Source organism: Saccopteryx bilineata, chromosome 2 (assembly GCF_036850765.1).
Source record: "Saccopteryx bilineata isolate mSacBil1 chromosome 2, mSacBil1_pri_phased_curated, whole genome shotgun sequence".
In the NCBI taxonomy this organism is placed as follows: domain Eukaryota; kingdom Metazoa; phylum Chordata; class Mammalia; order Chiroptera; family Emballonuridae; genus Saccopteryx; species Saccopteryx bilineata.
In genome coordinates, this window is record NC_089491.1 from 78772281 (window position 1) to 78793948 (window position 21668).

The 21668-nt window shown below is 35.6% G+C and overlaps 1 protein-coding gene across 7 annotated transcripts in view; it reads left to right on the forward strand.

Moving 5' to 3' along the window:
* The window catches only part of CNTLN (centlein), a 363805-nt gene extending 342350 nt beyond the window's left edge, over positions 1–21455 (forward strand). For 6 of the 7 annotated variants that reach the window (XM_066257308.1, XM_066257311.1, XM_066257313.1 and 3 more), the window contains 3 exons: positions 4467–4652; positions 6616–6693; positions 20655–21455. In XM_066257308.1, coding sequence (XP_066113405.1) covers positions 4467–4652; positions 6616–6693; positions 20655–20756 — 366 coding nt within the window. In that variant the 3' untranslated portion in view covers positions 20757–21455. The remainder of the gene's footprint in view (positions 1–4466; positions 4653–6615; positions 6694–20654) is intronic. The other variant, XM_066257310.1, reaches the window with a different exon arrangement.
* Positions 21456–21668: the final 213 nt, after the last annotated feature.

The window sequence follows — 21668 nt, forward strand, 5'->3', positions numbered from 1 at the left end:
AGAATTTTTGCATCTATATTCATTGGGGATACTGACCTTTAGTTTTCTTTTCTTGTAGTGTCCTTATCTGGCTTTGGTATCAGGGTAATGCTGGCCTGATAAAATGAGTTTGGAAGTATTCTCTCTGGTTCAATTCTTTCAAAGCATTTGGAGAAGATTGATATTACTTCTTTTTTTATGTTTGGTAGAATTCACCAGTGAGCCCATCATGTTTTGGGGACTTTCTTGGGAAGTTTTTGATTGCTGATTCAATTTCTATACTCATTATTGGCCTGTTCAGATTTTTATATTTCTTCATGATTCATTCTTGATTCAGTATGTTCTAAGAATTTATCCATTTCTGTTAGATTGTCCAATTTGTTGTACATATAATCGTCAACAGTGGTCTCTTCTTATTCTTTGTATTTCTTCAGTATCAGATATAATCTTTTCTTTAATTTCTAAGTTTCTTTATTTGAGTTCTTTCTTTCTTAGTAAATCTAGCTAAAGTTTATCCATTTTATCTCTAAAAGGACAGCTCTTGGTTTCATTGATCTTTTCTATTTTCTTTTTTAAAATCTCTATTTCATTAATTTCTTCTCTGATCTATTTTTTTTCTTTTACTAATTTAGGGATTAGGGTCCTTTTTCCTTAGTTCTGTATTATATTGTTTATTTGAGGTCATTTTACTTAATTTAGCATTTTCTGCTTAATGTGCGATCTCACATGGCAGTGGAGGCCAGTGACCAAGTTCGGATGGGATTGTGGAGGAGCACAGCTGGACGGGCTAGCTGCAGGCGAGTCCAGTGGTACCGTCCAGTGACAGGAGAGAGGGCCAGGCCTGGGTCCACATAGCTGTGTGGGCCTTGGCTGTCGGTGTGCAGTCTGTGGCTACCGGGTTTTTCCACAGGCACTCATGTGTCATTGAAAACCAGTGACAGGAGTCACTCTGGTGGTAGGCAGGTGCTAGAGGGGTTAGCTCATGAACATGCACAGCAGTGAGGATCAGCACAAGGTCTAGGCTGTGCAGCTGCGGAGACTGGGCTGGCTTTCAGTGTAGGCCCTGCGGTCCCATTGGGTACAGGGAGCAGGGAAGGACTCAGGCTTGGAAAACATGCGGGCGGTTTGTGACGGCTGTCTCGACATTGGTTTCTTCAGTGGCAGGAGCTGTTGGAGACCTCCACAGAGCAGCCCACTGAAAGCCATGGTCGCTCTGACTACATGGCTGCTATTGGTTGCCCCAGCACTTCCTCCTTGTTCCAAGCTATCTCTACGGCTTTGCCAGTCTCTGGGTGGGGAAACAGAAGCGGGTCCTTTGTGCAGTGCCCCAACAGGCTGGGGAAGCAGTTGCTCACTCCACTCTCCCATTCTTGGCAAGAGGAAATCTTTTGAACTGGGAATTCCCTCTTGGTGATGAGCAGCCCAGTCTCGGGGATGGGATGGTGCGGACAAAATGAAGCCGTCCTTCCTTTCCTTTCTGTGCAGTTACGCTCAGACTTTTTGTTCCATTGTGTTGCTGAAGTTTCTTCAGTGGACTCCTGAGCTTTACTAAAGCTAATTTTGTATGTGAATGCTAGTTGCTGACCTTTGTGGCAAGAAAGAGGCTAGGTATCCTACTCTGCTATTTTGGTGAATCACTTCTTAATCATGATTTTAAACATTTTTATAATATAATCCAATTTGAATTAATTCTTTCCATCCTGTCATTATATATATATATAATATATGGTAAATGACAGCTATTTTAGAAGTTCTTAATAAAAATATATTACTTTAAGCCTGACCAGTGGTGGCCCAGTGGATAAAGCGTGGACCTGGAATGCTGAGGTTGCCAGTTCAAAACCCTGGACTTGGCCTGGTCAAGACACATATGGGAGTTTATGCTTCCTGCTCCTCCCTACTCCTCCCTCCCTCCCTCTCTCTCTCTCTTTCTCTTTCTCTTTCTCTCTCTCTCCTTCCCCTCTATAAAATGAATAAATAAAATCTTTAAAAAAAAGTATGTTACTTTAAGTGGGTGAACTTTAAGGTATGTAGTATAAAGTAGTGTTATATCTCAGTGAATCTGGTTAAAAAGCTGTTTTTAAAAGTAGCAGACCAAAAACATAGAAGGAAAACTGGGTCCCCAAATTTATGGGGTGATTATAAAACCTTGGAATGCTTATGTTTAGACTTTTACAGAAAAATGAAATAAATTTTTAACTTATTGTATTTGGCTACTTTATATATGACCATTATAACAGCAATCAAACCTGCATGTTATCTGATATATGAAATAAAGTATACCTTCCTAGAAATCTACAGTAAATATCATTTCTTATGTGTAACATTAGAAAAATTTCCATTACAGTTAGGAATGAAGCATAGATGCCTGTTTCATTGCTATTATCAATACTTGTCCTACAGGTTCAGGAAGTGCAAATAAAAATGAAAAATATATAATTATGGGAGTATATACAAACTGATTGTCAGTTACATGTTTCTGTACCTAGAAAATTTAAGAGAATAAAATTATAAACTGTTCAAACTGACCAATAATTCAGAAATGAGTTCAAAACAAGATCACCATACAAAATAAAGGAGTCTTTATAAATAGTAACATTTTAAAATACTATTTTAAAATTTCTATTTACATTAGTAAAAGGTAACTATTTAATCCTGAGGAGTAAACCTTTAAGAAATGAAGAAACCTATAAAGCAGACAATAAAACACTGAAAGACATAAAACAGAACTAAATATTTGAGGAGTTGTACTGTTTTTCTGAATGAAAAGAAGCAATATTGCAAATGAGAGAATTTATTCCAAAATTAATCTACATGTTAGTACAATCAGATATTGTTAAACTGATCCTAAAATATAAGTAAAAGAAAAAGAATGAAGATGACTGAAGAGAAAGAAGAAGAATGGGCAGGGAGAGAAGGATTCTCCTTAACAAATAGCAAAACATGCTATAAAGCTGTCGTAAATAAAACAGTATAATTAGTGCAGAAATAGGTGTAATACAACTTTGGGGCAGAATATAGTTCCACTATCCTACAACCCCACCAACAATGCAGAAGTATTCCCATATCTCCATGTTCTTGCCAACACTTGTTATTTTCTGGAATGTAACATGAAAGAGCTGGCAAAGCCAGGTAAGAAGGAAGACATGCAAAAGGAAGCAGAAATAAGACACCAAGGAAAGAATCCTCAGGTACCCCAGACCTCTGAAAGATCAAGCAAACATATACTCTTTGAAGATGAAGGTCACATGAAGTACAAATTTTAACTCCCCTGTCTGCAACAGTGGAATGGGTCTGCTATGGTTTGCAACAGCAGTTTCCAGGAACTGGTTTGTTTTCATCAAAAAGAGGAAGCAGGACTTAAAGCATTACATAGACAAGGCATATCTGTAGGAGACAACTTTTTTTCATAGCAGCCAGGAAAAGAGATTTCTTACATTTTAAAAAACAAACTCTAACAAAAATAACCTCACTAATAGAATTTATCAGAAAAAAAATTAAGTTCATATGTAAAATTTTACCAGCTTGGAACATAGCACAGGCCCTATACCACATAATGCTCCTCATATGGGTGATCTAGGGAAGACTTCTCTCCTTCAAAAATGAGTCGTGAGTCGTGAACAAAAGCAACACAGTTACTATACAAATGGGGGGGGCAAAAGTAGTGTTACAGTTGTTGGTATGGAAAATGACACAATAATTCATAAATAATAATACAAAAATCAACTCCATGTTTGACATACTCACAACTGCTTTTGCCCCGCTCTGTCTATTAGAGTATAAGCAGGGGAAGTAAACAGAAAAAGTAAATGGCAGGGAAAGAAGTTTTGCCACTGATAAGTTGTCATAAAGCATACTTTAGTATGAATTAAAAATATTAATGAAATAATATCCTCCTCAGAGCACATGTTTAAGGTGGAAATAAATGTGAGAATTTAGGTAAAAGATGGTGAAACATAGGAGCATTTGAAAGCAAGTTAGCAGACAAGGCAAAGAAGTAAAAAGATAAAATTATCTTGGAAAAATATGTATATTGCTGGTTTCAAATATATGTGTATAAATATGTGAAATTATTGTATTTAACTTCAAGAAAAAGAACAAATTTTAGATTCACAAAACAATATGAATGAATCTTTAAAACATCAGAAACAAAAGAAACAAAAGAAGTCAGACCTAAAAAGTATGTTATATATTCCATTTATTATGACATCTAGAACATACAAAATTAATATAAGATAATATAAATCATAGCAGTTGCTGTGTGTAGGAGGAATTGTTTAGGAAGGGGTATGAGGGAAATTTCTGGAGGAGAAAGATGTTCTATATACTGACAATAAATAAAGAGTAATCTATTATGTTCCAAAATACATAAAATGAGAATAATCCTAATAAAAGATTTGCTAGTATCTTCAAATTTTTATGTTATGAGTGCTTTATCATCATTTATTATTTCCATATGAGTCCACATTCTTTCTGTTATGTTACAGGCTTTGGTCAAAGAGTTACAAGTTGATATCCATACAATAAGGCGACAAATCAGAGAGCTTAAAAAAATGCAGAGAAACAAGGATGCTCGTAAAACCTCAACTCATAAAGCCCAGACCTTGGCAGCTTCTATCCTGAACATTTCACAATCAGATCTAGAGGAAATAATGGACACAGAAGATGAAATGGTAAGATCATTTAAATATTTATTAATAAAGGGCTTTTTGCACATTGAATTTAATTACATGTCTTTATTTGTTTTAGAACCCTTACAATTTTATCTTTATGATAATATTAATGAAGGTGAAATTATTAATGTACCACAAAAGCTACATCAAGAGTATTAGCCAACTCAAAAACCTTTAGAGAAATATAACTGTGTAATGTGGGAAAAAAATAACTGGTACACACAACCTTTAGAGCTGCTTGTTATAAAAGTAGTTATCCTTTCCTGTCTGGTCTATTTTCTTTCATTTAATTTATCATATATCTTATAATCTAGTCTTTTTAATTAAGCCAGTTTGAACACATTTAATTAAGCTGGGTCACCACTGATTTGAGAATTCTTTTCTCCTATGTGAGATTTAAAAATAGTAAACCTAGTGGCTTTCCTAGTTAAATTCAATTTTTTTTCAAGTTAAAGAAAAATATTCCTTTAAATTGGGTAAAATACTCCAGTCTGAGTGATTTATATGAATATAGGTATGTGGGTCTTCAGTAGCATCTCTGTACCTCCTGGGAAGGGCACTGCATTTTTGACAGTTATTAGCTCCTAAACAGCAGAACATCATCCTGTACATAGTCTTCCATGAAACCGGTGATGGATACTCAATCCTATTCCACTGTTAGGTCTCTGAAATTTAATACATTAACATTCAATTTGTCATTGTTTGGAAAGATTAAAGAGATGATGGCATCAGCAACTTCCCAATAAATATTTGCTCAATGAGTAAGAAAATGATAGACTTAGATGTTTGTATAAGAACATCCCATAGCCCTGGTTGCTTGGCTCAGCGGTAGAGCAATGGCCTGGCTTGTGGAAGTCCCGGGTTCGATTCCTGGCCAGGGCACACAAGAGAAGCACCCATCTTCTTCTCCATCCTTCCCCCTCTCCTTCCTCTCTGTCTCTCTCTTCCTCTCCCGCAGCCAAGGCTCCATTGGAGCAAAGTTGGCCCGGGTGCTGAGGATGGCTCCATGGCCTCCGCCTCAGGCATTAGAATGGCTCCAGTTGCAACAGAGCAACGCCCCAGATGGGCAGAGCATCACCCCCTGGGGGCATGCCAGGTGGATCCGGGTCAGGCGCATGTGGGAGTCTATCTGACTGCCTCCCTGCTTCTAACTTTGGAAAAATATATTTAAAAACAAAACAAAACAAAAAAACATCCTGTAGTTCTCTGTCAGCTTATCATAAAACTTCCAAAATAAGAAAGAGCTACAAATTGCAAAGATTTTTTTTAAACAGCCGAGAATTCATAGAAAAGAGGTCAGAGGAATCCTTCAGAGATTATTTTCATCCTGTGGGTGAATAGGATAGAGAATTACTGTTTTCTCTTTTCAGCACCTATCCACAATGTCCATGACTTTCTACTGAATTCTGAACTTTGAGGTACAGAGCATTATCAGAGGTAGTATCAAATATAAGACATAAGGAAATAATAGTATCTGTCAAGGGTGTTAACCGTAAATTATTATAGACGTTAATTCATGTGTGTATGTGTATCTGTGTGTGCATATGTGAACACAAACACAGATACATTTCCTGGAAGACAGGACCCCGCTTTGTAAGGTCTCAAAAGACTCCCCTTTTTGGCTTACAAGTTAGAAAATGGCATCCCCTTTGATTGGACAAATTATAAAAGGATCTCTTTATAGTCCTAAAGAGTCAATGACAGACAGTTGTGGTGCCCTTACCCCTGGGCAGATGGAGTCTGGGGCCAGAGACATAGCACTGCATTACACATATCATACAAGCTTAAATGGAAGTCCTCTGAGAAGAAAAAGGACTCTAGTGGAAACACACTGTTCTGAGAAGGACCTTGCTATATTTACTAAATTTACCAATATCTCTTCAGATTTATTCAATATCCAATAGTATATAATCAACTTTATTTAAGTGCAGTTAACACCATTGCTTTTACTTTCCTCCTTTAGGAACTCAAAAGGACAAAGATAGATGCTGAAAATGACAGGGAATGGCTGTTGTATATTCAGAAACTTCTTGAAGGACAGGTATTTTATTTTCTACTTCATCTATGGAAACTTCTAGCTAAAAATTCCAAGCCTTACATTTTTACTAGAAGCCTAACTTTTTGTAAGCACTTACACATTTACTTGTGTCAGTTATAGAAGTATTCCAATAGGTAGACTGGAAAGTTAACCCTCTATTTGTACTTCTGGACTTAACAGATGAAGCAGATGCCTTGGGAAAGAGCCAACATGAGTCTTAGCAAATGCATTAATTAAATTACTGAGTCAACCTCTATGCTTGCTAGACTGAACAGGATCCATTCTCTCAGCCCTCTTAGGAAAAGAGATTCTTTATTATGTGTCTTTAAAGTTAGTAGTTGATATGGACACCTGAGGAGTTCATGGGTTTCAGTGACCTTTTACTATGGACCTGTTTCCAGTCAATTCATGTTTTCCTCACAGCCAGACAGCTGTTTATTACTGTGTCTTCCCGCATTCTCTACAATATTTTCTACTGAGACCTCGAGCAGCTTGTTAGTGGGAAGTAAATATTGATTTGGCATCCTGTCAATGCAGAAAGAATGAAAAAATTTCCACCAGAGGCCCCTCAAACATTTTCCTATCGACATTTTCTGGGCCGAGTGGAAAGCTGCATAGAGGATGACAAGGCCAAGACGAGTGGAAGTCCCTGAGGGGTCTATTGAGACTGCTGCTGTGACCTGTGTGATACTTTTTCTTCCCTTTCAAGTATTTTTTTAATACATATATAGTCTGCTGGGATGTGCCCCTCTTGTAAGTGATCAAGGACAGTTTATTGGCAGGTGAGAGCCCTGCTTTTCTAGTCATAGCCAGCTTTTGTTTTGACATCACTGACAGCATGTAATGTATTCTAAAACTTTTTCATTATAGTTGTTTTCTTCAACCTAATTGTTTATTTTAAAAGTGAACTGTAATAAAAACAGCTAACACATATTTCTTAAAATAGCAAAAATATTATTATTGCCCTAGGAGTTTTAGGAAGTTGTAAATATTTCTGTATGAAAATTAAATATAAAAGCTGATATTGAATGAAAATTATTTTATATTTATCTTAACAAATAGAAGTAGCTATGCTTTTGAAAAAGCCAAGGATAAGTAAATAACAAATGAACTATTCATATTTTTAGTATCAGTTTTATATATTTTAAAACCATATCCAGAATCACTTCAGTAGTAATAGAAGATAATTGGCCAACTTTTTCTTAAAGTTGTTTAAGTGCAGACATGCAGGCACTAAGCCCAGCTTTCTGCAGTGACAACTGGCTTTTGAGAAGAAATGCCATTTCTGGGTCATCTTGCATCCCAGCCCCAGCCCTAGCACCCAGCCCAGTGCCTGGCAGATCAAAGGAGTTTAGTAACAATTCTTATGGGGGTTTTTTTCAGCTGAAAATAATAAAAGTAAACTTTTGAATGAATTTTTTAATGTTCAACTTGTTAAACTGACCCTTCAATATGGAAATTTTATCGTCAGCTATGAACTTAAAAATAACAAATCCATATGTATAAATCTTTATTACATTTTATAATAGCTGTATTGACACCAGGCCTGGTTTTTTTCTGACCACCATATGTAGACGTACACACACATACTATATGACCTGGATGTATGCTTATTCTGGCCAGTTAGTGTAAAAAAAAAAAAAACCCTGTTGAAAATGGCATTAGACTGCTTAATACTGTAGTTTGATATAGTGCCTTTTTGTGCCACTGAGCCTGGACTCTGAAATATAATTGCCTGGCAGTATTGATTTAATTGCCCAGGTTTATTTGTGGGCTCCTAATTATTGACTGGAGGTAAATTTAATTGAGCAGCCTTTATGAACACTGGGAAACTGCTGCTGCTGCTGCTGTTATATGTAATGAACTGCAGCATGTGCCTTTAGATCATTTTTCAAGCTAATTTTATTCCACTGTGACAGTATGATAACATTTAAAAAGTCAAAGACTTTTTATTTTTTATTACTGGCATAGGTGGTTTTGCTGATGTTTTTGAATTTTGTGAGAAAAAAATAGAAGCATTATTGGTTGCACTTGAATGTCACTTTATACTAATTATGCCCAAGAGAAAAATCTATAAAATAGAAAACATCTCTTTTCTCTAACCTACTTTTCTTCTCTTTCAATTCCAGCAATTATATTTGTCCTGAAATTTAGAAAAGATTTTCTTTGTCCAGCTGTATTTTTTTAGAGTCTCAGTCTTGCTCACAAGATTGTGTGGGCTAAGTGTAAATATGTTCATTCATACATTTTACTTTGTTTATGGCATATTGTATTTCTAAGGTGACATGAGCTTTAAGCTGTGGCATAATTGTGCACATTCCTTATAACAAATACTAAATAATTCAGTGTTGATATTTGATTATTAAAATATTTTGAAGATAAAATTTTAGGAAATCTTTCCTTTTATATCCTCTCTCTGTGTTGGTTGCTTTATGTTAGCGATTTTCAACTGGTGTGCTGCAAGAATTTTTAAAACATGCAATACCTGTCTATTTAGTCAGGGCACTGACTTCTTCTCCCTTAGATTTTCAAATTTAAAAAAAATGACATCAGCCAACAATAGGCATGCATGTGAATGCCCTATCTAAAACAATAAATATATAGATCATATAATAGAGTTGCATCTTATTGGTTACATTGCATAATAAAGTTGCATCTGATTGGTTAATGCTTTGTACCAAAAGTCCACATATATAAGTATAGACACCTGATTTTTTAAAAAATCACTTTGGAGCAAAAAGAGTAGGTAATTACTATTATTTACTTATTTTTTTGGTAAACCAATTAAAATTATAACTATTTTTTGTCAGATTGGCAAAAATATAATATTTTTATTTTTTTTTATTCAGTGAGAGGAGGGGAGGCAGAGACAGACTCCCACATGCACCCCAACTGGGATCCACCTGGCAAGCCCACTAGGGAGCAATGCTCTGCCCATCTGGGGCATTTGTCTGTTGTTCAGTAACTGAGCTCTTTCTAGCACCTGAGGCAGGGGCCACGGAGCCATCCTCAGTGCCTGGGGTAGGCTCACTCCAATCTAGCCATGGCTGCATGAGGGGAAGAGGGAGAAAGAGAAGCAAGAGGGAGAAGAGGTGAAGAGGCAGATGGGTGCTTCTTTTGTTTGCCCTGACTGGGAAGCAAACACAGGACATCCATATGCTGGGCCGACACTTTACCACTAAGCCAATGAGCCAGGGCTAATTTTTTTTGGTGTGTGGCAGAATTTTAGTAATTAGTTTATATGTAATATGTGATGGAAAAGGTTGAAAATTGCTGCTTTATATGATAGAATTCGGAGATTATAGGAGTTAATCTGGTGTTGTGGTTTTATTTGTTGTGTAAGGATTAGGCCACAAAATTGTGTCCCATTAACTTTTCTCTGCGTTTGTTTGTTGAAAATTTATATTTATAAAATATTAACCACCAAATAAAAAGCTGTTCTGCCCTGTGGCAATATGGGACTACACAATAATATAATACCTACTGCTACCATTAGCCAGAAGTGCATGAAAACTAAAAGGTCTAAAACCTTAACTTACCTATATTTAATATAGAATGCAAATATATGCATTCATTATTTCAAGTCTTCTGATGCAACTGGTACTTTTATGTATTTGATTTTTACCTATAACTGCCCTTTATCCCCACAGATTTCTAGTAACAAGAATCACACTGAAAAACATATTTCTAATATCCTTCATTTGTTATGCCATAGCTGCCTTATAATTTCTTTGAACATGTTTTTTGTATTAATTTTTTTTACATTATATATTTTTTAATTTTTTAATTTGATTTTATTGGGGTGATACTGGTTAACATAATTATACAGGTTTCAGGTACCTAATTCTACAACACATCTCTATATACTGTAGTGTGTATCCACCTCCCAAAAAACATTAATAGGTTTTTTTTAAACTTACCATTTGGCAGAGGACAAAAAGAAATTAATGATTATACTAAGATGGGAGGATCCAAAATGAGGCTTTCTTTTTTTTTTAGATTAGTGAATTAGAGGGGAAAAAAGACTTAGGAAAAGTGGGCCAGTACAGAACTATAAAAGTTTCTGAGTAAGAAAGAATGTCCTAGCCATAGGAAGAGAAAGGGTAAGTTAGATGTGATCCTCATTATAGCGATGGACTCAATAGCAGTAGTGAGATTAGATGAATGGGTCAGAAAGCAGAAACCTAAGATGGTTATGTTTAATATCCTATATGATGAGAAAGAAGATGATATCTTTAAGTGTTAGGGATTAAAAGATGTAGGTCAGATTTGGAAGGAAGGAGACATCAATAATTGAAGCCATAGAAAATTTAGTAGGTGTGTTTCATTAACAATATTCAAGGACTCATGATTTGTCATTAGTTCACCCCTGTCTTCTGTATGGCTTATCTTAGTGAAATTGAACTATTTAAGAACACATTTCACACTCTTACAACTCAACAAAACAAGAAGAAACTAATTTGAATTGACATTTTAAAAGAAGATATGCAAATAGCCAGTAAGCACTTGAAAGGATATTCACCATTGTTAGCCAGTAGGAAAATGCAAACCAAAAACCAAAATGAGATATATACTTAATAGGCAGTAAGATGGTTATAATAAAAAATCTTATTCTATTCTATTAATGTGGTACACCACATAAACAAAATGAGGGAGTAAAAATGATCATATAAACATATCTAGAAGAAACATTTGACAAAATCCAGCACCCACTTATGACAAAAACTCTTAGCAAAGTGGAAATAGAGAGAACATACCTCAATTTAATATAGCCCGCATATTACAAACCTGCAACTCACATCATATTCAACAGGGAAAAACTAAAAGTGTTTCCCTTAAGATCAGGAACAAGACAGGATGTTCACTTTCACCACTCTTATTTAATATAGTACTGGAAGTCTTAGCCACAGCAATCAGACAAAAAGAAGAAATAAAAAAAGTATCCAGATTGGAAAGGAAGAGGTAAAATTCTCATTATTTGCAGGTCACATGATAGTACATATAGAGAACCTTAAAGGTTCCACCAAAAAGCTACAGTAAGTGATAAGTTTATTCATAAAGTAGCAAGGTACAAAATAAATATTCAGAAATATGTTGCATTTTTATACTCCAGTAATGAACTGTCAGAAAGGGAAACTAAGAAAACAATCTCATTTACAGTTGCATCAAAAAATAAAATAAAAATACCTAGGAATAAATTTAACCAAGGAGATAAAAGACCTGTATGTGGAATATTATAAGACATTGAAGGAAGAAACTGGAGAAGAGACAAATAAATGGAAGCATATACTGTGCTCAGGGATAGGAAGAATTAACACCATTAAAATGTCTATACTACCCAAAGCAATCTATAGATTTATGCAATTTCTATCAAAATACTAATGAGGTTCCCACAAAACTAGAACAAATAATCCAAAATTTGTATGTAAACACAAAAGACCCTGAGTAGTGAAAGCAATCTTGAGAAAGAAGAAGGAAGTTGGAGGCATCATATTACCTGATATCAAACAATACTACAAGTCTATGCTAATCAAAGCAGAATGGTCCTGGCAGAAAAACAGACATATAGGTACATGAAAAAGAATAGAGAGCCCAGAAATAAATCTACATCTTTATAGTCAATTAATATTTGACAAGGAGGCAAGAACATACATTGGGGTAAAGACAGTTTATTCAATAAATGGTGTTGGGAAAATTGAACAGATACATGCAAAAAAATGAAACTGGACCACCATCTTACACCATATATAAGAATAAACTCAAAATGGATTAAAGATTGAAATGTAAGGCTCAAATCTATAAAAACTCCAATATAAAAAGTCCTGGCAGTTTGGCTCAGTGGTAGAGCATCGGCTCAGCGTGTGAAAGTCCTGGGTTCAATTCCCGGCCAGGGCACAAAGGAAAAGTGCCCATCTGCTTCTCCACCCTTCCCCCTCTCCTTTCTTTCTATCTCTCTCTTCCCCTCCTGCAGCCAAGACTTCATGGGAGCAAAGTTGGCCTGGGCACTGAAGGTGGCTCCACGGCCTCCGTCTCAGGCACTAGAATGGCTCCTTTGCAATGGAGCAGCACTCCAGATGGAGAGCATTACTCCCTGGTGGGCATGCCAGGTGGATCCTGGTCGGGCGCATGCGGGAGAGTCTGTCTGTCTGCCGCCCCTTGCTTCTCACTTCGGAAAAATAAAAATAGATATTAAAAAAAAAGAAAAGAAAACATTGGCAGTAAAAGCTCTGATATTACTGCCATTTCTCTTAGCAATATTTTTCTGATGTATTTCCCCAGGCAAGGGAAACAAAAGAAAAAATAAGCAAATGTGACTACTTCAAACTAAGAAATTTTGCACAGCAAAAAAATATCAACAAAACAAAGGAAAACCTACTGAATATCAAAGATATTTGTTGATACATCTGATAAAGTGTTAACTTTCAAGTTTATGAAGAACTCAGACAACACCAAAAAATAAAAAAATAAACTAGTTAAAAAGTGAGCAGAGGATCTGAATAGACACTTCTCCAAAAAGAACATACAGATGGTAAATATTTATAGATATATGAAAAGATGCTCAACGTCACTAATCATCAGAGAAATGCAAATTAAAACCACAATGAAGTATGTATTACTTCACAGCTGTCAGAAACAACAATAAACAACATCAAGTCAACAAACAACAAGTGTTGGTGAGGATGTGGAGAAAAGGGAACCCTTGTGCATTGTTGGTGGGAATACAGAGTGGTGGGAATGAACTGTCAGAAAGGGAAACTAAGAAAACAATCTCATTTACAGTTGCATCAAAAAATAAAATAAAATACTTAGGAATAAATTTAACCAAGGAGATAAAAGACCTGTATGTGGAAAATTATAAGACATTGAAGGAAGAAACTGGAGAAGAAACAAATAAATAGAAGCATATACTGTGGAATGGGAGCATACATTGCAGAAAAAAATTAATAATGGAACTGCCTTAAGGACCCAGCAATTCCACTTCTGGATACATTTTCAAAGAAGCCCAAAACATTAATTCAAAAGAATATATGCACCTCTGTGTTCATTGCAGCATTATTTACAATAGCCAAGATATGGAAGCAATCTATGTGCTTATCAATAAATGAGTGGATAAAAACGTGGTGGTACATATATACAAAGGAATATTAATCAGCATTAAAAATGAATGAGCCTGGGCCTGACCTGTGGTGGCTCAGTGGATAAAGTGTCAACCTGGAAACACTGAGGTTGCCGGTTCAAAACCCTGGGCTTGCCTGGTCAAGGCACATATGGGAGTTGATGCTTCCTGCTCCTCCCCCCTTCTCTCTCTCTCTCTCTCTCTCTCTCTCTCTCTCTCTCTCTCTCTCTCTCTTTCTCCCCTCTTTATAATGAATAAATAAAATCTTTAAAAAAAAAAAATGAATGAGCCTGACCAGGCGGTGGCCAGACTGGGATGCAGAAGACAAAGGTTTGAAATCCCAAGGTTGCTGGCTTGAGCGCGGGCTCATCTAGTTTAAGCACAGCTCACCAGCTTGAACCCAAGGTCTCTGGCTTGAGCAAGGGGTCACTTGTTCTGCTGTAGCCCCCTGGTCAAGGCACATATGAGAAAGCAATCAGTGAACAACTAAACTAAGGTGCCACAACAAGGAATTGATGCTTCTCATCTCTGTCTTCCTGTCTGTTGGTCCCTCTTTGTCCCTCTGTGTGTGTCTCTCTCTGTCTCTGTCACACACAAAAAAAATGAATGAAATGTTACTGTTTGGGACAGCATGGATGGACCTACAAGATATCCTAAGTGAAATAAGTCAATCAGAATAGGACAAATACCATATGATTTTACTTATATGTGGAGTGTAAAGAACAAAATAAATGAACAAGCAAAATAGAAATAGACTTATAAAAATACACAGAACAGAAGGAAGGATGCCAGAGGGAAGGATAGTTGTGTGGCTGGGTGAAAAAGGTGAAAAAATTAGAAGTACTCATTGGCAGTTATAAACAAGTTAAGGAGATGTAAAGTACAGCATAGAGAATATAGTCAATAACATTCTAATAGCTATGTATAATGCCAGGTGGGCACCTGAAATGTCAGGGGGAACACTTTATAAGGTATATGATTGTCTAACCATTATGCTATAACCTGAAACCAATACAAAATGTTGAATTCAAATGTAATTGAAAAAATAAAATTTTTTAAAAAGTAAAATTGATAATTCTTAATATCACATACACTATGTCCCCAGCATTAAAAAACATAGTCTTAATTGCATTTGATTTTGAATTTCAGTCTCCTGAACATAGCTATAAATAAATAAGTTATTTTATTTTATTTTAGTTGACACATAAGGAGATGTCCCTTTATTTCACTGTAATTGTGATACTACCTCCTAATTATCGAAATAAAGAGTCAGTTATTTATACTCTGCTTTCTAAGAGACACTGTTTATTGTTATTTTGATCCTCAAAATTAAAGTGATTATAAAGGTCATTTATATATTCCAGGCCTTGATAATACCTGAAACAATACTTTGTACTTGGGAATTTGTAAGGGCAATGAAAAAAATGAGTAGAGATAAAGCTTAATTGATTATCTGGAAACTATTAACAAAACATTTACTGAGTGTGTACTACGTGTCAGGTGTTGTTCCGGTCTGGGTGCACAGCAGTGAACGAGAGAGACAAAGATCACTGCCATCAAGGAGCTTATGTGCCTGGGATGGAAGATAATAAGCAAATGCCTAAAATATATAATTTGTGAAAATTACTAAATAATTAACAGAAGTATACATATTAAATAAAAAAACATACATATTAAATTATGTATACTTGTATAAAACAAATAATATACATTTATAACCACAATATGGTTCTTTACTAGGACTTGTATAAAAACCCTGAGCCAGGAATGGCTACAGAATGTCTTGATCTTGTTTTGTTGTTGCCTTATTCTCTATTACTTACTAATCCTTTTCTGGATTTTGTTCAGTCCAGTTTTAGGCCACTTTGTCCTGGTACAGTTTCTTGTACTGGGACAATATAAAAATTCTGTCTTTCTACCTTAAGTTGAGAATTTCAAATGTAGACTTGTGGTTTTCTTTAGCTTTGAATATCCCTGTTCCTATTAGTTGCATCAGATCTTGCTAACGCTGATGCAATGGAATACTATGTTGCCATAAAATAAGAAGGAAATCTTAACTTTCGCAACTGTATGGATGGTCCTGGAGACTATTGTGCTAAGTGAAATAAGTCAGGCAGAGAAAGACAAGTACCATATTATCTCACTTATATATTGTCTCTAACACAATAAACTGTGTGAAAACAGACATGGACACACAGAGCAGATCAACAGCTGTCAGAGGGAAGGGGGAAGAGGGGACTAGATCAAAGTATTTGAAGGGATTAGCCAAAAACATATATGTATAACACATGGATACAGACAATAATGGCAATAGCCAAAGGGAAATGGGGGTGAAGGAAGGGGGAAGAAGGCAAAGGAGGGAGAAATGGAGGCAGAAAGAGACTTTGCTTGGGGTGGGGGCGTGGGCATGATGCAATGTGTATGTCAGTGGTGTTATGTTGAGGAGTACATTTGAAACCTGTGTAGTCTGGTGATCTGTCAACCCAATAAATTGAAAAATAAATAAAATGGCTCTTTCGTTGGTGCCCTCTCTGCAAAATATGTTTACCTTATATAAAATGCTTTGCAATATGGCAATGACAAGGGTTTTATCAATCTTTATGGATTTTGTAAGAAAAAGTAACTTCCAGTCTGAAGATTAACTGAAAATTTCTCATTTCAACTCTCATCATATTTACTCTGTTGTTTTCTGTGTTGCACTTTTAACACATACACACAGGCACACTCTCACAGTCACCCTGTTTAGCACATAAACCTACATGCTCAGTCAGTCCACCCACACAGATTTCTCACATCTAGCTGAAATTGCAAAATGAATTCTCCATTCAGAGTCTTGCTGGGATTTTTTTTTTTCAATTTAATAATTTTAAGACTATTTTTATGTTTCCAGAAAAAAGACATATTTGGCCTGACAAAGCAGTGGCACAGTGGATAGAATGCCAACCTGGGATGCTGAGGACCCAGGTTTGAAACCCCAAGGTCACCAGCTTGAGCAGAAACTCACCAGTTTGAGCATGGGGTTGCCAGCTTGAATGTGGGATCATAGACATGACCCCATTGTCATTGGCTTGAGCCCAAAGGTCACTGGCTTGAAGCTCAAAGGTCCCTGGATTGAGCATGGGTCACTGGCTTGTCTGGAGCTCCCAGTCAAGGCACATATGAGAAAGCAATCAATGAACAACTAAGGTGCCACAACTCTGAGTTGATGCTTTTCATCTCTCTATCTTCCTGTCTGTCTCCGTTTCTCTCTTTGTCTTTCTCTCACTAAGAAAAAAAAAAGACATGTGGTTAAAAGGTAACTTTTATATTATGTGTATTTTACCACTATAAAAATTGGGAACAAAAATGAAGGTGAAAACAAATTGTAGCCTTTACTGAAGAGTGAGAATAGCAAATACTGCCTTTTCTGTGAGCCTGTATCAGCAGAACTCTGATGTATGCCAGAAATATAAACAACATTCAGGAAACTTACCTCAAAATTCAGGGCCAAAATTAAATTATAAAGACATTGTTCCTTCTTATAGCATTCTTGGTTATTTTAAGAACTTCAATATTTTAATTATAATAGAGTATATCCTATTCTTTTAAATATACATATATAAATACATAATATTTAGGTTATATATTTATAAGTATTTATTTATACTAAATTTTGCACCATTCACTTTTTAATAGTCAAATTACATTGATTTTTCTTAAGTCTCAAAGTCTCAATGAATGAATCATATTTTTTGTAAAAGCAGGTATAATACATAAAATTTAATATCTTCACTTTTAGTATGACTCAAGATAGATTAAAGTCCATTTGTATTATTAGAGCAGTATCTTTTGGTAATAATTTTTAAACCAAAAACAAGAATGATAATGGTTAAAATCTTAATCTTGTCCTATAAATTTAAAAAGTTACCATAATTTCTTTTTTTTTCAAAACAAAAATTTTTAATTTTATACTAAGAGTACATTCCAGTTAGTGCTGATGCTCTAAGTTATATAACTATATGTTTTGCAGTCATGGTTTTTAGGCTTTGTTATATTTCCCAGGTGGCTCTCAAACATCTACAACCATCATTCATATCTTACCTTTATATAGAAACACTTCTAAATGAAGCCACAATTTGTAAGTATAAGTGAAAAATTTGAGATTGTCAGTGGCTTACTGGTTCCTAAAGGCAAACAGACACCTATTTTCATGAAAGAGAAACTGAATGTATGTGAAGTCAGGGGAAATACCTCCAGCAATAGAAATCACATTTACCACAGGGGCAGCCAGAATGACTAGGAAGACCCACTTTAAGACTACAGTGTAGGCCCTGGCCACTTAGCTCAGTGGATAGAGCATTGGCTCAGTGTGCAGAAGTCCCGGGTTTGATCCCCAGTCAGGGCACACATGAGAAACAACCATCTGCTTCTCTTCCCCTTCCTTTCCCTCTTTTCTCTCTCTTCTCCTCTCACAGCCAGTGTCTTGATTGATGAGAGCATCACCCGGCTATCCCAGGTGCTGGGGATAGCTCTTTGGTCCTAGTGTGGGCCTTAGGTGCTCAGGATAGATCAGTGGATTTGAACATCAGCCCCAGAGATGGGTTGCCTGGTGGATCCTGGTTGAGTGCATACAAGACTCTGTCTATCTCCCCTCCTCTCACTTAAAAAAAAAAAAAAAGACTACAGTGTAGACAAGCAAAATTCTCAATTCTTGTTCTGATGTCCTAGTTGAATTTTTATACTAAGAATCTCACTTAGTATTATATTAACTCTGCACTTTTTTATTTTTCTTCTTATGCTAAAGAATTCAAGTTTGAGTAACTGCACTGTCATAATCCGGGTATTGCTTCTCCTTTTTGATGCAAGAGAAAGAATTAGGCAGGCTTTCTGGACTTCGTAGTCCCTGGCACATGCCATCTGAAATGAAACCAGTGACACATAATTGTTGGATTTGTTATTTAAAATATGTTTGATAGGGCAAGTGAGAAAGAATCTTGGTTACTGGCCCGTCAGGTTGCCACTTAATCCAACTCTAAAATTCTATCAGCATAAAAATGTTTGTGTTTTTTATATCTGAGTTCTGAGGAGCCTTAGCCCGTCCAGAATCATATAGAGAGAATTTAATTGACTCTAAACTGACTATATGAAATAAACTTACACTTAATCTGGACTCCAAAGTAGTACAAACTTCAGGTCTTCTTATTGATTTTAAAACATTTTGCACTTTAAAAAAATTGTGGCAAACAAATAAATAGAACATGTGAATTTTTAAAGCACTTTCCAAGATATGTTATATTTTAAGTATAGTTTCAGTTGTAAATCTACTCAATCTATATTCTTTTTATTGATTCTAAGATGCATTTTTCCCATATTTTCACGTTTCTGAAATTGGAATGTGTGTGCAGTATGGGTATATTCAAGTGGTAGGGTTTTTTTTCAAGGAAAAACTGTTTTGTGAAAATCAATGTGTGTCTCTTATATTTCACTATACCTTAAAACTGAACATATGTGATATTTTGGTATCTTATGCTTTCTGTAGCAGTAAGTTTCCAGTAAGACAAATGTGTAAAGCTCCTGATATGGACTATAGATGTAGTCTGTCCTGACATAGACTCAGACTTCCTTAAGGACAAGGCAATTTATTATAAAGATAAAGAGGAAGTTAAGCTAGAAAGTTATTTAGGATCTGAGGCAATTTTGTGGACCAGCTTTGGTCTCTATTTCCTCTTCATGGCCTACCTGATCTGTTTTTATTTTGTGCCTGCCTGTACTGTTTTCGTTGCTACTGGCCAATCTTTTCTTTATTCTCTAGTTCAAATTTGGAAAAGACTGATTCTGGTTGGTTTAGCTAATTGTAATCACCTTAGTTGAGCCCAGCTAAGCAACATATTCAGAAGTCGTCTTTGGTCAGTGCTGACCAGTGATAGATGGTGGTCATCCTAGCACAAAAAAGCACCTGATTCTACTTCTGCTCTCTGTGGGAAGGAGTATGGGCATGCTGAGCGTTCTCATGAACATATTCAGAAAAACAGAAGTAGCCTTCCCCTGGTTAATCAAAAGGACAACTCTAAGAAATGACTTAATAAACTTCTTAATTATTATAAACCTCTTATTATATGAGACTAGATAGCTAGAAAGAAGGATAAAAGGAAGTTGATAGGGCTATGGGGGTACTTGGGGAATACTTCAAATTGTATGAGTTGCGTTCTTCAGGCAACCCGGTGAAGCAGGGGGAACAATAAAACTTTACTAGAAAAGTTATATAAATTATGAAATTTAAAAATATACCCTACATTTCATAAACTCAGCAGTTTGCAACATGTGTATTACACTTTGATATGCCAAACAAACTTTTATATAACAACTTAATCAATATGTATACTTTTGCCATTTTTTTTCCTCTGAAATTTTACCTTACAACTCAAGATGTTCGGCTCTAACACAGACAAGTGTATTGATAGTTCTCTCTCATTCTTTCATGAGTGATGAGGATGCAGTACCACCTCTGTGGGCCTGTGGGCCCTAGAGATGACTGTAACCTGCTATTGATCAGCTGACGGAAGATAAATGGCTGAGCTGCTTGTATTGCAGATTACATCATTAACATGGTCAGTAAACCATGAATTGTTCAATAAGGCGTTTATCTTTTTTCATTTTACTTCTTCTCTTTTATCATTTTTATTATAAAAGACAAAATTACCCACACTAACCAGCAAGATCAGTTGAAAAGAGACCCAGTAGGGTACCATTATGGGTGCAAAGTTGCAGACAGTTGGGTTCTAATGGTTTAATGATATTTAGTATATTTTTTTAACTGAAGAAAGTATAGTGTTTTGATAATCTTTTTTTTTCTGTGTTTCTCTTACAGCTTCCTTTTGCCTCATATTTACTATCAGCAGTACTGGAGAAAATAAATGAAAAAAAGAAACTAGTTGAAGTGTATTTCACAATTATGAAAGGTATTAGATGATATTACAATAGAGAACATTTTTCAAGTGTGAAAACTTTGTATGTGGTGTGATTGGAAAACATGCATGCAGTCTTGATACAGTATCTGCTCCAGGTATCAATATTCAGGTTCAATAGCAAAATAAGAAGTCTCTGAAACTAATTGATTGCTGAACAGGTGAAGTAATTAAGTTCATCACCATTCAAAAGGAAATAGTGTAGCATTTGATTGTTGAATATAAATATTGCCACAAATCAATGCAAACTTAAAAATGATTTTCCTTCCAATACATTAAAAGAAATTAGAACAAGCTTGACACACACAAATGGATCTGAAGATAAAAAGAAAAAAAGTAAACTGAGGATTTAATCTTTTAAGTTTTATAAAGAAACTAGACTTTTTACATAAAACTGCTATAAATGGCCTTATATAATCCAATGGGCAAAAAAATTTGTATTGTTAGCAAATATAAAATGAAGCAGCATAACTTAAGGATAGGCATTTAATGAAATAACTAGTGTGGTCCAATTATATTTGTTCTCAATATTCAGGATTATATATGAGATTCTGTATTTTCCTAAAACTATTTGGCAAAAATAAAAATACTTTCTTTTTATCTCTCTCTCTCTTTTTTTAAAATTCATAATTCTTTGTGTGTTTATATAAATTAGCAAGGGGCCACAAACCCATTGTATAAAGTTAGGCTAGGATCCCACTGCAGTTAACTAATTAGAGTTAAAGTCTTAACAATGTCATCCTTATTTAGACTCTTAAACATCCCCACACCTTATTTCACCTTTGTACTATGTTCCTGCCACACCTGTTTGGTTTATTTGGTTCACCACACTTGTGCCTGCCTTCATTCTATACCCTTGCTATTCTCTCCTTCTAGAATAGTCTGTACTCAACTTTTCTCATGACTGGCTCCTTCTC